The sequence below is a fragment of the Solanum tuberosum genome, unplaced genomic scaffold (genome assembly GCF_000226075.1).
Source record: "Solanum tuberosum cultivar DM 1-3 516 R44 unplaced genomic scaffold, SolTub_3.0 scf00072, whole genome shotgun sequence".
Classification (NCBI taxonomy): domain Eukaryota; kingdom Viridiplantae; phylum Streptophyta; class Magnoliopsida; order Solanales; family Solanaceae; genus Solanum; species Solanum tuberosum.
Genome location: NW_006238999.1, coordinates 1,184,142 through 1,196,694, shown reverse-complemented (window position 1 = coordinate 1,196,694; position 12,553 = coordinate 1,184,142). Strand labels below are relative to the sequence as shown.

The 12,553-nt window shown below is 32.3% G+C and overlaps 2 protein-coding genes across 3 annotated transcripts; both read right to left on the bottom strand.

The window, feature by feature from the left end:
- Positions 1 to 45: 45 nt before the first annotated feature.
- Positions 46 to 1,643, bottom strand: LOC107060306 (CASP-like protein PIMP1). The gene is made up of 3 exons (XM_015308033.1): positions 1,399 to 1,643; positions 871 to 1,000; positions 46 to 261 (listed from the first exon to the last, which is right to left on the bottom strand). Exons 1-3 carry the CDS (start codon positions 1,641 to 1,643, stop codon positions 46 to 48), a joined length of 591 nt encoding a protein of 196 aa, XP_015163519.1.
- Positions 1,644 to 2,661: 1,018 nt separating this feature from the next.
- LOC102577512 (DnaJ-like protein) lies at positions 2,662 to 7,095 on the bottom strand. Of its 2 annotated transcripts, NM_001288130.1 has the most exon segments (11): positions 2,727 to 2,907; positions 2,910 to 3,212; positions 3,457 to 3,535; positions 3,538 to 3,549; positions 3,552 to 3,555; positions 3,558 to 3,655; positions 3,778 to 4,054; positions 4,150 to 4,294; positions 4,387 to 4,552; positions 5,918 to 6,097; positions 6,985 to 7,010. In NM_001288130.1, coding segments are annotated over 10 exon segments (1,323 nt in total). In that variant the 5' UTR covers positions 6,068 to 6,097; positions 6,985 to 7,010; the 3' UTR covers positions 2,727 to 2,818.
- Positions 7,096 to 12,553: the final 5,458 nt, after the last annotated feature.

Below are 12,553 nucleotides of genomic sequence, written 5' to 3'. Positions count from 1 at the left end.
CACGAATACGATAATATTTTTGAAGAGTCTGAACAATAGTGCGACTTATGATGAAGATCTCTTTGGAAGATTGAGAGAAGAAATGATAGAGGAAATAGCAGAGGAAATAGATCCAAGAAGAAGCACACTAGCAGAGGCATTTGCTATGTTGATAAAATTTTGTATATTTTGGGTAGTCTCATCATTGTCCTTAATTCTGTTATATTCCACTGTCAATCCTAATCCAGCAGCAGCACCAGTAGCCAATAGGAATAAAATTATCTGCAAAATAATATATCTGAATTATCACTTTTCACGAGTTTCACATTATAACTATCAGTAATAAGTTGTTTTCTGTTCCTATCTGAACTATCACTGTTTATGTATTAAAACACACCTCAACTACTCAGTACTTGAATTGATAGTTGAGAAATGTTTTTTAATATCAAGTGCACGGTAAAAAACACAGCTAAAATATTTTCGGTTTTACAATTTTCATACCTGCACTATTAGGTGTGCAAGTTTTCTATTTGAACTTTCACAGACTATTTATCAAAACACAGTTCAATGATCAATTATTCCTAAACAATGGTGATATTTCAAGTAGGAAAAGGGAACAACAGATAGTTGAGGTGTGTTTCGATAAATAATTGATAATAATTTAGGTAGGAAATTCAAACACCTCGAAACATTGAGATACTTAAAGTGTGTTTTTTCAGTTTTTCACCGAGTGTTTGATAGCCCTATTGAGACCCCAATTAATTCAAACTCGAACCACATTAAGGTCTATTAAAACGAAAAAACACTTTACTAAAAAATTGTCACTACCAGAGCTTGAACCTGAGATAATTGATAATTATTTCAAAACCTTGTCATTATTGATTTACGTACCTTATCACCATAGAATTCAAAATAAGTAAGACCACTATCAATGGGACTTCCAGATTTCACTTGGAAAAATATTAACACAATTAGTAACAATGTGTAGGCCATTCCAATAACATCTGCAGATATCATATAACTGCATCCAAAAATTAAAAATAATTAGGATAAGTAAAAAAGTATATACACATTCATTTAATCAAGTCCTATAATACACGACTCTGAATTTAGTCAGGCTCCAATGTGGGATGAAAAATCAATAAAATATATACACATTCATTTATAAGAGTAATTCACCCTAAAACAAACTAGGGACCTGGGGTGAAGATGAGGTGTGTTGGAGGGTGGTGGGGACACAAGCAAGTCGAAATGTCACTTGTGGAACATGTTTTCCATACTTCCACTAGAGAAGTCATTTTCCTCATTTTCAAAAAAATTGTTTTCTTACCGAACAAGAGAAAATTGGAAAATATTTTCGTTCGTACCGAACACACACAAAGTGATGAAGTATATTGTAAAGGGAAAAAGTAGTTTTACCGGTAAACATGAATGTCAGTGGAATCAACCCTGATTGGTAAACCATAAATGTTAAATGTATCAAAACTATTAGTAGCAATGACAATCAATGACACCAACAAGCAGCTAAATGTTATGAGTCTCATCACTAGAGATCCCACTAGTGGTTTCAAGCCAATCATTAGTGAAGAAAATGTAGTACTAGTTGATGATGTTTGGTTTTGGTTCATTGTTGTTGTTGATGATGGTGTTTGGTTTTGTTCCATTGTTGTTGTTGTTGATGGTGTTTGGTTTTGGTCCATTTGGTTTATCTTGTACTTTTACTTGCTAGTTGTGTTGCTACTAATAAACTTGCATCTTCACAAAGTCATTAAACCCCCCTTTTATATTGCTTACAAAGTCATACTCCTTCTCCTTCTCCGTCTCATATTAGTTGTCTAACAATAATATATCTAGTGAAATAGTGAAAAAGGTACCTGGGAAAGGTAGAGTGTACGTAGATTTTACGTACACTCTAAATTGTCCACTTTATTATAAATAGTTATCCTAAATTACTTGTCAATTAACAAAACAGAACATAACTAATTAAATTTTTCCATTTTACCTTTACAACTAGTTCTTTTTAAAAAATGTTTGTAAAATTCTGAAAAAAGTTTATTACGGAGTAAATTAGTAAAATTGTCCTTATTTATGATTTCGTAAGCAAAATGTAAAGGGAAAAGTAGACAACTAATATGGGACGGAGAGAGTATTAATTTTTGTGGTTGTTTGTTACGCCCATGAGTTCTTGGTTGTGTAAGTTACAACCAAATTCCTTGGAGGTTTGTTATTTTCAAAGTTTATGTCTTAATCCATATCAAATATATAAGTCCTCTTTATAATAAAAAAAAATAAAAAAGAGCAGGCAACATTGTTTCCCTTGTTAAACATATCCTCCAGCTTTAGACAGCATATAGTTGCAAAATATATTAACTTTAAATTCGCCACATATTATATTTTTCTTGTTTTTTTGAGTTAAAGGTCTATTGAAAATGATCTCTTTACCAAAAATACTTCAAATTCTTCTCTTTTTGATTCACTTATAAAACTATGTTAGATATGTTGTTGTCATTGGAAGCTTCTACCGTTGATTTAATATCGATATTTTTTTGCATGTTGAATGATTGAATTAGTTATGTTTGATAGTTCTAATTTCTTGTAGATTATACGTTTATTTTAACGAGCTTACCTTCTCACAAGACAAAGCACACCAATTTATTTCCTCTTTATATCAATTCTTCGATAAAATATCAATCAAAGCATATTGCAATAATATGTTTGTAACATTAAAATTTGCTTAACAGTATCAGTTAGCAAATCCAAAACTCGAAATTATAAGCTAGTAAACTATAATATATCTTACGGCAGAGGAAATATTTCTTCAGACAATGTCATTATCTTGTCATACAAATACGTGAAAACAAGAGTTGAATCGTGACGTTAATTCTTTAGTGCAACTTCCGTGTTACCAAATTACTGTTGTGCACATTGAACTCTCTGTGCACCTCCATGCATGTCTTCATCATCTTCGTCATATGCCTCTTGGGCCTGTTGCTGCTTCCTCCGCATCTCCTCTTCGATGTTAACATCATGTAAGGTGGTCTCCTCGCACTCGTCCAATTCCATATCAGTCATTTGTGTTTTCGGTTTTGGTGGCAATACTGCTTCAAGGTTCTTGCATTGCTCGGGGGATAATGTGTCGGGGAATTCTACAGTAAAGTGAATGTATAGTTTTCCTCTCATAAATGGTCTTTGGTACATAGGCATTCCTTCATCATTTATGGCTTTAAATTGATCTGTCGTGGCCAAAAACAAAGTTCACGATTGATATCTATGAGCAGAGATTCACATATAAAGCATAATTGATACCATAGAGATAAAAAAGGACACCAAATTTCAACGAACAGCAGGAGAGACATAGTGTGTGCATGAAGAAAACAATTAGACTTACACTCGCTGTATTAGGGAGACAACGATATATCAAGAAGTCCTAGGCATATATCAGAATGTAAAAGCAATTAAAGTATACTTTGGGCTTACCAGGCTTGACAACTTCTCCGGGTTGGGGTTTGATGATCAGCTGCCTATTATCTAGGTGAGTCAAGATGAACTGGAAACCACATAGGGCCTCGGTTAAGCTCAAGGTGTGCTCTACAAAGAGATCATCTCCCTTTCGCTTAAACTTGGGATGTTCCTTCTGTTGCAAGACAAAAACTATGTCCCCAGTGACGGTATCAGGCTGCCACAAAAAGTAAACATAAACAATGTGAAAAATCAATGGTCCCCTTTTTTGGTTGATAATAACATACAAAATGGTCATTATGACATAATCTACTTCAAAAGCTAAATTGAATGTCTTACTGCTTCATCAGCTTCGCCCGGGAATGTTATCTTCTGTCCGTTCTGCATACCCTTCTCGACAACAACTTCCAACACCTTCTTCTCCTGCACAACCTTCTCACCTTTACACTGCCCACACCTATCTTTATCATTGATCATCTCACCAGTACCCTTACACTCGTTGCAAGGGTGCTGCATCTGCTGGATCATGGATGGGCCAAGTTGTCTAATAGTGACTTTCATCCCAGACCCTTGACAGCCAGAACACTTCATTGAAGCACCTGATTTAGATCCTTTCCTGGTAATAAAAATATAGTATAAACCCCAGCAGAACTTCATAGGGAAAGATGATAAAATGATGTCGAAACGTAACTAATAACATCCTAAACTCACCCCTTGCACTTCGAGCACAATACATTGCGAGATAGTGACAGCTTCTTTGATGTTCCATTGTACAGATCCTCCAGAGAAACTTTGAGAGGGTGTACAACATCCTCTCCTCTTCTTTGTCTTCTTCCTCTGCTGCTTCCACCACCTCCTGGACATCAAATAAAGGAATATCAGAGACTGAAAGTAACATGAAAAGGAATCAACAAATTCAACATCAAACAAACAGCCATAGAAACATACCACCAAATGGGCTGCCACCAAAGAAAGATGAGAAAATGTCAAATGGGTCGTGTCCACCACCTCCACCGCCCATTCCTTCCTTGAGAGCATCTTCTCCATACTGATCATATATCTCACGCTTCTCGGGATCACTCAGAACCTCATAAGCTTGTGCAAGCTCTTTAAACTGAAATAAACAAAAAATTGCAGCTAATTCATTGATAAGACTCCACAGTAATTGACATCATTATCCTTCAATTAAGAAAGATTATTAATACAGCGACCATAGTAAATAATGTGACACTAAGAGTGCATACTCAGGGAAGTTAAAGCAAACTCTTGATTTGAAACATGGTGTCCATTACGAACATACATAGTATCCGTTCAATCCCAATAACAGACAATTGAAGTGTGTCTAACATCAGAATTCCTGTTGAGCTGAGGAGGTTTGAGGGTTCAATTACACAACAAAGAAGCTTCACACCAACACATTCAAAGCTTCCTATTTCTGCTAAGCAGCAAAATTAGATCTAAAAATCTACCTTTTCCTCCAAGAGATCAGCTTAATTACAGCAACTATCAAGCAACCATGCCCGATGGATATTAAGGTTCAGTCCAGCTAACATATCAAACTAGTTAGTCAGCTTATTTAGGGCAATGGATAGAATTAAATTCTCCATTCAATTTTACCACCAGAAATCACTTTTCTAAGCTCAAAGAAAACCTACAGATAAAGCTATGATGGATCTAAACTAAACCAAAAGAATTCCAAAACACCCATTTGTATAAAAGATACACAAACAAAATACAATTGAGATAATCTATGAAAAATTGATGCCGAGGCAAATCCAGTATTTAAACACGCCAGATGCACTACATAACACACACATACACACTCATATACATATTTCACTTTTTCTATGTAAGTTCGCGTTCGAGAGATTTAGGGCATGTACACCCACTGCTTATATGCTTGATCAGCTGAGGTAAATCCAGTATTTAAACATGATGACTGCACTTCTTAAAACACACACATACACAGAGACACATATGTATACATATTTCAATTTTTTCTGTAAATTTGCGTTCAAGAGATTGAGTGCTCGTACACCCACTGTTTATATGCTGGATCAACTGTGGTGAAAACAATAACCAAGTAGCTGTACCCTTTCAGGATCACCTACCATTTGTATAAAATCACATACAAAAAGAAATGATTGCAAAATGAGATAATCTCTACAGACAAACTCCATAAACACAAAACAATTTTATAAAGATGGTTGCACTTCTTCACACATTCTAAATTTCTCAGTAAATTTGAGCTTGGGAGACTTGGAATGTACACTCACTGCTTATATGCTTGATCAGCTGAGGCAAACCCAGTACTTAATCACGATCTACACTTCTAAATGAACACACACATCCACATAGATACACAGACGTACACACATTTCAATTTTTTCAGCAAATTTGCATTCAAGAAATTTAGTGCACATAACCCACTACTTATATGCTAGATTAGTTCAGGTAAAACAGAAAAAAATAGCTGTACCTTTTCAGGATCACCTCCCTTATCAGGATGGTTCTTAATAGCAGCTTTACGGTAAGCTTTCTTGAGATCTTCCGGTGCAGCAGTCTTAGGGACACCTAAGATCTCATAGTACTTCGTGTTGTCGCTCTTCTTCGGTGCCCTCCCAAACATCTTCTATCGCTTAATTTAGTCAAAATTGAACTAAAAAAAACACCAAAATCAGTTACAAATTGAACAATTAACAATTGGAAAATTAAGAACATATCAAGCACTCTTCTTTGGTGCCCTCTAAAGCATCTTCCCATGACTCAATTAGTCAAAAATTGAATTTAACAAACAACAGCAAATCAGCTACAAAATTATATATAGGAAAATCACAGCATATCACTCCCCCTTCTTCGTTTCTCTCAAAAACATCTTCGATTGCTTAAATCGTAACTAATTGAACTAAAAAACAATAAAATCAGCTACAAGTTACAATCAGAAAATTAAAAACATAGCATATCAAGCAGTCTTCTTCAGTGTCCTTCCAAACATCTTTGATCACTAAATTAGTCAAAAATTGAAACCAGAAGGCAACAGTATATAAGCTACAAAATTAAAAATCGGAACATTAAACCACACCAAGCTTAATTAGTCAAAAAACTAAACTTAAAAAAACACACAACATCAGCTACAAAATTAACAATCAGGAATTTAAACTATATCAAGCACTCTTCTTCGTTGCCTTCCAAAAACATCTTCGTTTAGCTCAATTAGTCAAAAATTAAACTAAAAAACAACAAAATCAGCTACAAATTCGGAAAATTAAACCATATCAAGCAATCTTCTTCACGTCTCTCGAAAAACATCTTCAATCGCTTAATTTACTCAAAAAAGTGAACTAAAAATAAAAAAATCAGCTACAAATACGAAAATTACAACATATCAAGCACTCTACATCTTCGATCGCTTAATTTACTCAAAAATTGAACTAAAAAAACAATAAAATCAGCTTAAAAAAAACTAACAATCAGAAAATCATGAACACATCAAAAATCATAAATTTCCAAAATTATCAGTTGAATGAAGATCGATTCAATACGTACCGATGATAAAGCGCGGCGAGAAGAAGAGTTTGTTGGCGTTGTTTGAGTATGGAGGAAAGAGAGAGAGAGGGTTTGCTTTGAGTATGAGATCTGTGGTTTTATTGAGAGGTAGAAAATTGAACGGTCCAGATTTGTTGGTGGAAATTAGGGAATATATAGAAGACTCAAGGATAAAGACTTCTTTGGTCTTGCACACTCCCTTTTTTTAGTTTCGAGTCTGATCAAAAGTTATTGAATTTTTGTAGATTGGTACGTTACGTTGAAGATCATTTGATTCGTGGAATATTTTGAGATTGAGTTTGAGGTAAAATCTATTTGGTTAAAGGTATAACTAATCTTGAATAAATTTACACTTTAAATTTGATGTTATACCACTTGATTAGTGTTTGTTGTCATATTAATTTGGAGATCAATTAATTTAAAAAAATTCCACTCCTAAAATTTGAATCGAAAATCTTTAATGAAAGTACTATCACTCCAACATAACTTTTTTGATATTGCACACTAATTTTTAATTATAATCTTTGATATTGCATACTATTTTTGAATTTATTCTTTCTAAATTATACTTTGCTTCATAAGAGTACTATTTAGATAGAAAAACAATTTAGCATGAAAAAGAGAAACTTTTATATTTAACCCTAACTATTTGATTGAATCATTCATACAATATTTCTATTGAAATGTCTTGGTTAAAATTTCATATTGATGTAACAATGGATTTTTCTTTAGGAAAAAACTAATACTAAAAAGTGACACATGATAGTACATGAATAACTTACTTGCACGATAAGAGAGTTACTCGAACGGTAAATAATCCTCACCCTCCAACTCTAAAGCTGTGAGTTCAAGTTACCAAAAGAGCAAAATAAGATAGTACATGAATGACTTACTTGCACGATATAAGAGAGTTGCTCGAACGGTAAGCAACCCTCACCTCCAATCCTAAAGTTATGAGTTCGAGTTACCAAAAGAGCAAGACTGGACTCTGAGAACCGTGACCGTTAATAAAAAGAAAGGCAAACATTATATCTTTCTTTATTGATATATTTAAGATTATAAGATTCTACAATGAGCATACATTAATAAAAAATCTAGTCATTATTGTTACAAATCAACCTTACTTCTCTGGAAGTACTAAATGGGTTTGGCCCGTGTCAACACGGGTCCAACAAATTGTATTTTCAAGTGATGAATGTTTTGCATAGTCATTGAGTGAGTCCTCTTGAAACCAGGAGCAAATTATCAGCTATTCTTTCAACTTGCTACCCATGTTTTGGTTGGGCATATTAATTATGTTCTTTGTAATCGTACAGTCATATATATATATATATATATTATTCTCATAAATTCTAAAAAATATTGTAATTAATTATAATTTAATAATTAATTTTTCTTTTTCTAATTGACAGTATAACATTTCTTTTAATATTTTGTAAGAAATAATAAGCATATATAAATTATTGTACGTTACATAACAACACAAATGTTTAAATCTCTTTTACTGATTATACTTTTGAAAACTTTTTCAGTGGCATCAATTATTGTATAAACTATCAAGATTATTCTAAAAGTGTTTAAAATAAATTAAGACCTCACTTCATTGAATATGTCAATTAGAGTATAATTTTTTTACTTATAATATTCCATAATACTTTTAAATTTAAAACAATATTATAATGATTGTTACCTTTAGAAGACATTTAAAGTTAAGACAATAGTTGATAATCTAATTAGTTTGAGCTTGAAATGTTTAATAAAACATCTCAAAGAATTGAAGACAATCTTACAAAGTCAATATTAAAACATGGTTGATTCAAATTGAAGTGAATTTGAGAAATTAAGAAATAAAAAGTAACTGTAAATTTAATTGTTTATGATTTTTAATTATAATTACATCATTAATAAAATTTTAAAATATGTGCATCATAATTAATAAGAGATTAGCAGCAAATTATTAAAAAAAATATTAATTAATGTTGTCAAGCATTTATAGTATACATAGCAACTAAAAAGGAACGGAGGAAGAAGTAACCTAATTGTTTTATACTTAGGGTTTCATCAGATATGATCATCTCTTTTATGTATGTATCTCCTTCATCTGCTTTTGGTTCTTCGTTTAATCTTGCCTCTTATTGGAATTTGTTTCTTTTGTGTGCATCTTTGGTATGTTTTCGTAACTGAATTTAGGTTTTTTTGGTTGTTTTGGAGGCCCTTATTTTTAGGTTGAGCCGCTCTTGAGCTGAAATAAGTAAGGTGCACATTATATTATTTTATCCACATTTGGTTGAAGGTATTAGATTATTCTGGATTATTTATTTCACCATTATTAACATATTGATGATATAAGTTAACCTATATAATTGATGAAATAACTTATTTCAGGATTAATTATCCCGAGATAACTTGTTTCCAACTAAACGGCCTAGTTCAATTAGTGTGGTCTTTGCCTTTTATTGATTTGACTTTCTGGTGCAATGTTTCCTTCTCCTTTGTATTTGGATTTGTTGCACTCGAGCTGGGGTCTTTCGAAAACAGTTTCTCTACCTCCACGAGTTAGCTGTAATGTCTGCATACATTGCAGTGCTTTTTCTACCCATCTCGATCAAAAGCCTCTTCTTTCCTCATCGAGGGACTTATTCTATAGATTTTCTTAATAGAAAGAGGAAATCCGTTGTTCGGAAGAGAATACAAAGAATCCGCGAGGAGCTAGAAAAAGAAAAACATGATGGCATGAAACTCGATTACATACGTTGATTGTTCGTCCACTTCAAACGCTCAAAACATACCATTTTTCGTGTGAAATGACAGGGATTGGTTTGGTTACCTAGGGAATCCCAAGCAAAGCAATCTACACAATTTTCGGGTTCAGTAGTAGGATTAAAAAATCTAGAGATAACTTATCTTTTATGTCTATTTTACCCTTGTAATTAAATACTATTTATCATCCAACACATTTTCAAAACATTAAATTTAATAAAGTCAAAGGATAATATAGTAATATTACCTCTATTATTTATTGTTTCTTAAGAGGTGTGCCAAGTCAATAACGGACAACTATTATTAGATAGAGGGAGAGGGAGTATGTTATAAGTAAGATAAATGGTTACAATTACACGTGGTTACTTAAAGAGAACTGAAATCAACGCGTTTATTCTCTAATAAAATTGATCATAACTTGCAGTACAATCTACACAACTATTTGTACAACAATCCATTGCTTTGTTCGTACTCAAAAGTCCCATTTCTATATAGGTTAGCAAGGTAAGCCCGTGCTATGCACGGGCCCAGCATGTCCAACATGAGCTAGTCTTTTTTTATACATGTATAAGTTAGCTCGCATTAATTAAAGGGAAAATTGTATAAAATAACAAACTATTAATTCAAATTAAATATTATAACCACATTTTGATTTAATTGTAACCCGTAGCAAACTGTTGCCATTTTGCCTCTCTCCCTGAATTTCTCGCTTGCCACTCTTGTTTCTCGTTGGGCAGTCTTTCCTCGCCTCTCTCACTTTATACAAACACAAATGTATAAAATGCGTTTGTGTTTGTATAAATCGAGAGAAAATTGTATATATACATAATCTTTCGTTCCCTCTCTCCCCTCCTCCCAGATCTTGCTCTCCACTCTCTTAGATCTCGCTCACCAGTCTCACTCGCCTCTCTCACTTTATACAAACACAAATGTATAAAATGCGTTTGTGTTTGTATAAATCGAGAGAAAATTGTATATATACATATATTTTCGTTCCCTTCTCTCCCTTCTCCCAGATCTCGCTCGCTCACTCGCCTCTCTCACTTTATTCCTATACACTTATGATTATACAAATACAGATCTTCCTCTGCCCAGTTTTCTTTTGTCTTTCTCTCTTTTTCGCTTTATACAAACACATATTATACAATGATTCTTTTGTATATGTATACTGAAACAGATTATATAATTAATTCTTTTGTATATGTATAGCGAAATATACATATTAATAGCCATAGCAAACATACACGATGTTTGTTATGAAGCACAATTATGCAAACTATAGTTATAACATACAAATATGATTTTTATGTTTGCTATATGTGAAAGTTGCTCTTAATTAAAAGGGGCAAGCATCACCAAACTATAGGAATGATATTCACATAACATCACTTTTTTTATAATTACACAAAGATACGCGAAGTTACTATGGAACACAATTATGCAAACTATAGCTATAGCATACAAATATGATTTTTATGTTTGTTATGTGTGAAAATTGTTCTTAATTAAAGGGGCAAACATCACCAAACTATAGGAATGATATTCACATAACATCACTTTTGTTATAATTATACAAACATGATTTTAGAAAAAAAATAAGTACACCATCATACGCGAGCATTTTCATCCATCTAAAAGGATCTTCCACGCCTCAAAATACATGTGGTGGCTATATATACGTCTTTTGAGTATGAAAAGGTTGAACTTCTTCAGTGGAACACCTCAAAGTACATGTGGTGACTATACATAAGTTTCGACTAATCCTAACAATTGAATATGTGTATCCATATTGGAAATTAACATATCATTGGAACTTGTTGAAGAATTTGAAGAAATAGAACACCTTTCTCTTTCTTTTCTTAATTTTACTACATGAACTATCAACAACTATTCATCATTAAAAAGAACACATCTCAAATATCAATTGTTCTACTGGAAAACCTCAAATATCAATTGTCCTACTAGAAAGATGGTGATATTTCAGGTAGGAAATTGACAAACCTGATAGTTGAAGTGTGTTGACAAATAGTTGGTAATAGTCCTGGTAGAAAATTCACACGCTTGATAATTGAAGTTTTGCAACTCGAAAAATTGAGATACTTTAGGTATATTTTTTTTAATCAATAACTCTAAATCAAATAAATTGTAGAATAATTATACAAAAAGCAACAAAGATCGTACTTTTAAAGTAGCAATAATGTGAAGTGCACTACTTGTTACTAAATAATCTATTTTTAAAAAAAAAATTGATACCATAACTAATGAAATCCTAATAGAAAGTTGTATATACCAAATAGTTAAACAAGCATCTTTACACTACTTGAAAATTTTAAAATTATTTCCGCTTTATCTAACGTAATTTCAAGCTTTATTCTTATTAAAAAAATTCTTAAGACATCTCAAATTTATTTTTGAAGAGTTAAGTTATGGTTGAGATAGGATAAAATAAAAAATAAAGTGAAAGAAATTTATAGTTATAGTAAACTAAAATGCAGAAAAGTAACAGAGAACAAACCAAAGAGAAAGAAAAGGGGGAAAATGAAGAATCTATATATAATATAAAGCCAAATGTAGACAAGGTGATATGACACCTCTCTAAGGTCACCATTGTTATTTATCTTTCTTTTAAAAATCTTTTTTTGACATTTTCTCATTTTTCTTCTTATTTTTTAGTTTAAAAATTAACTATAACCTATCCTATTTATGAGGTTTCATTAATTTTTTTTAACAATCATATTAATTCATTGTCTATAAGTTACTACATTGATTTTATTAATTATAATGTATCGGTTGGAGAAATGAAAAGCCA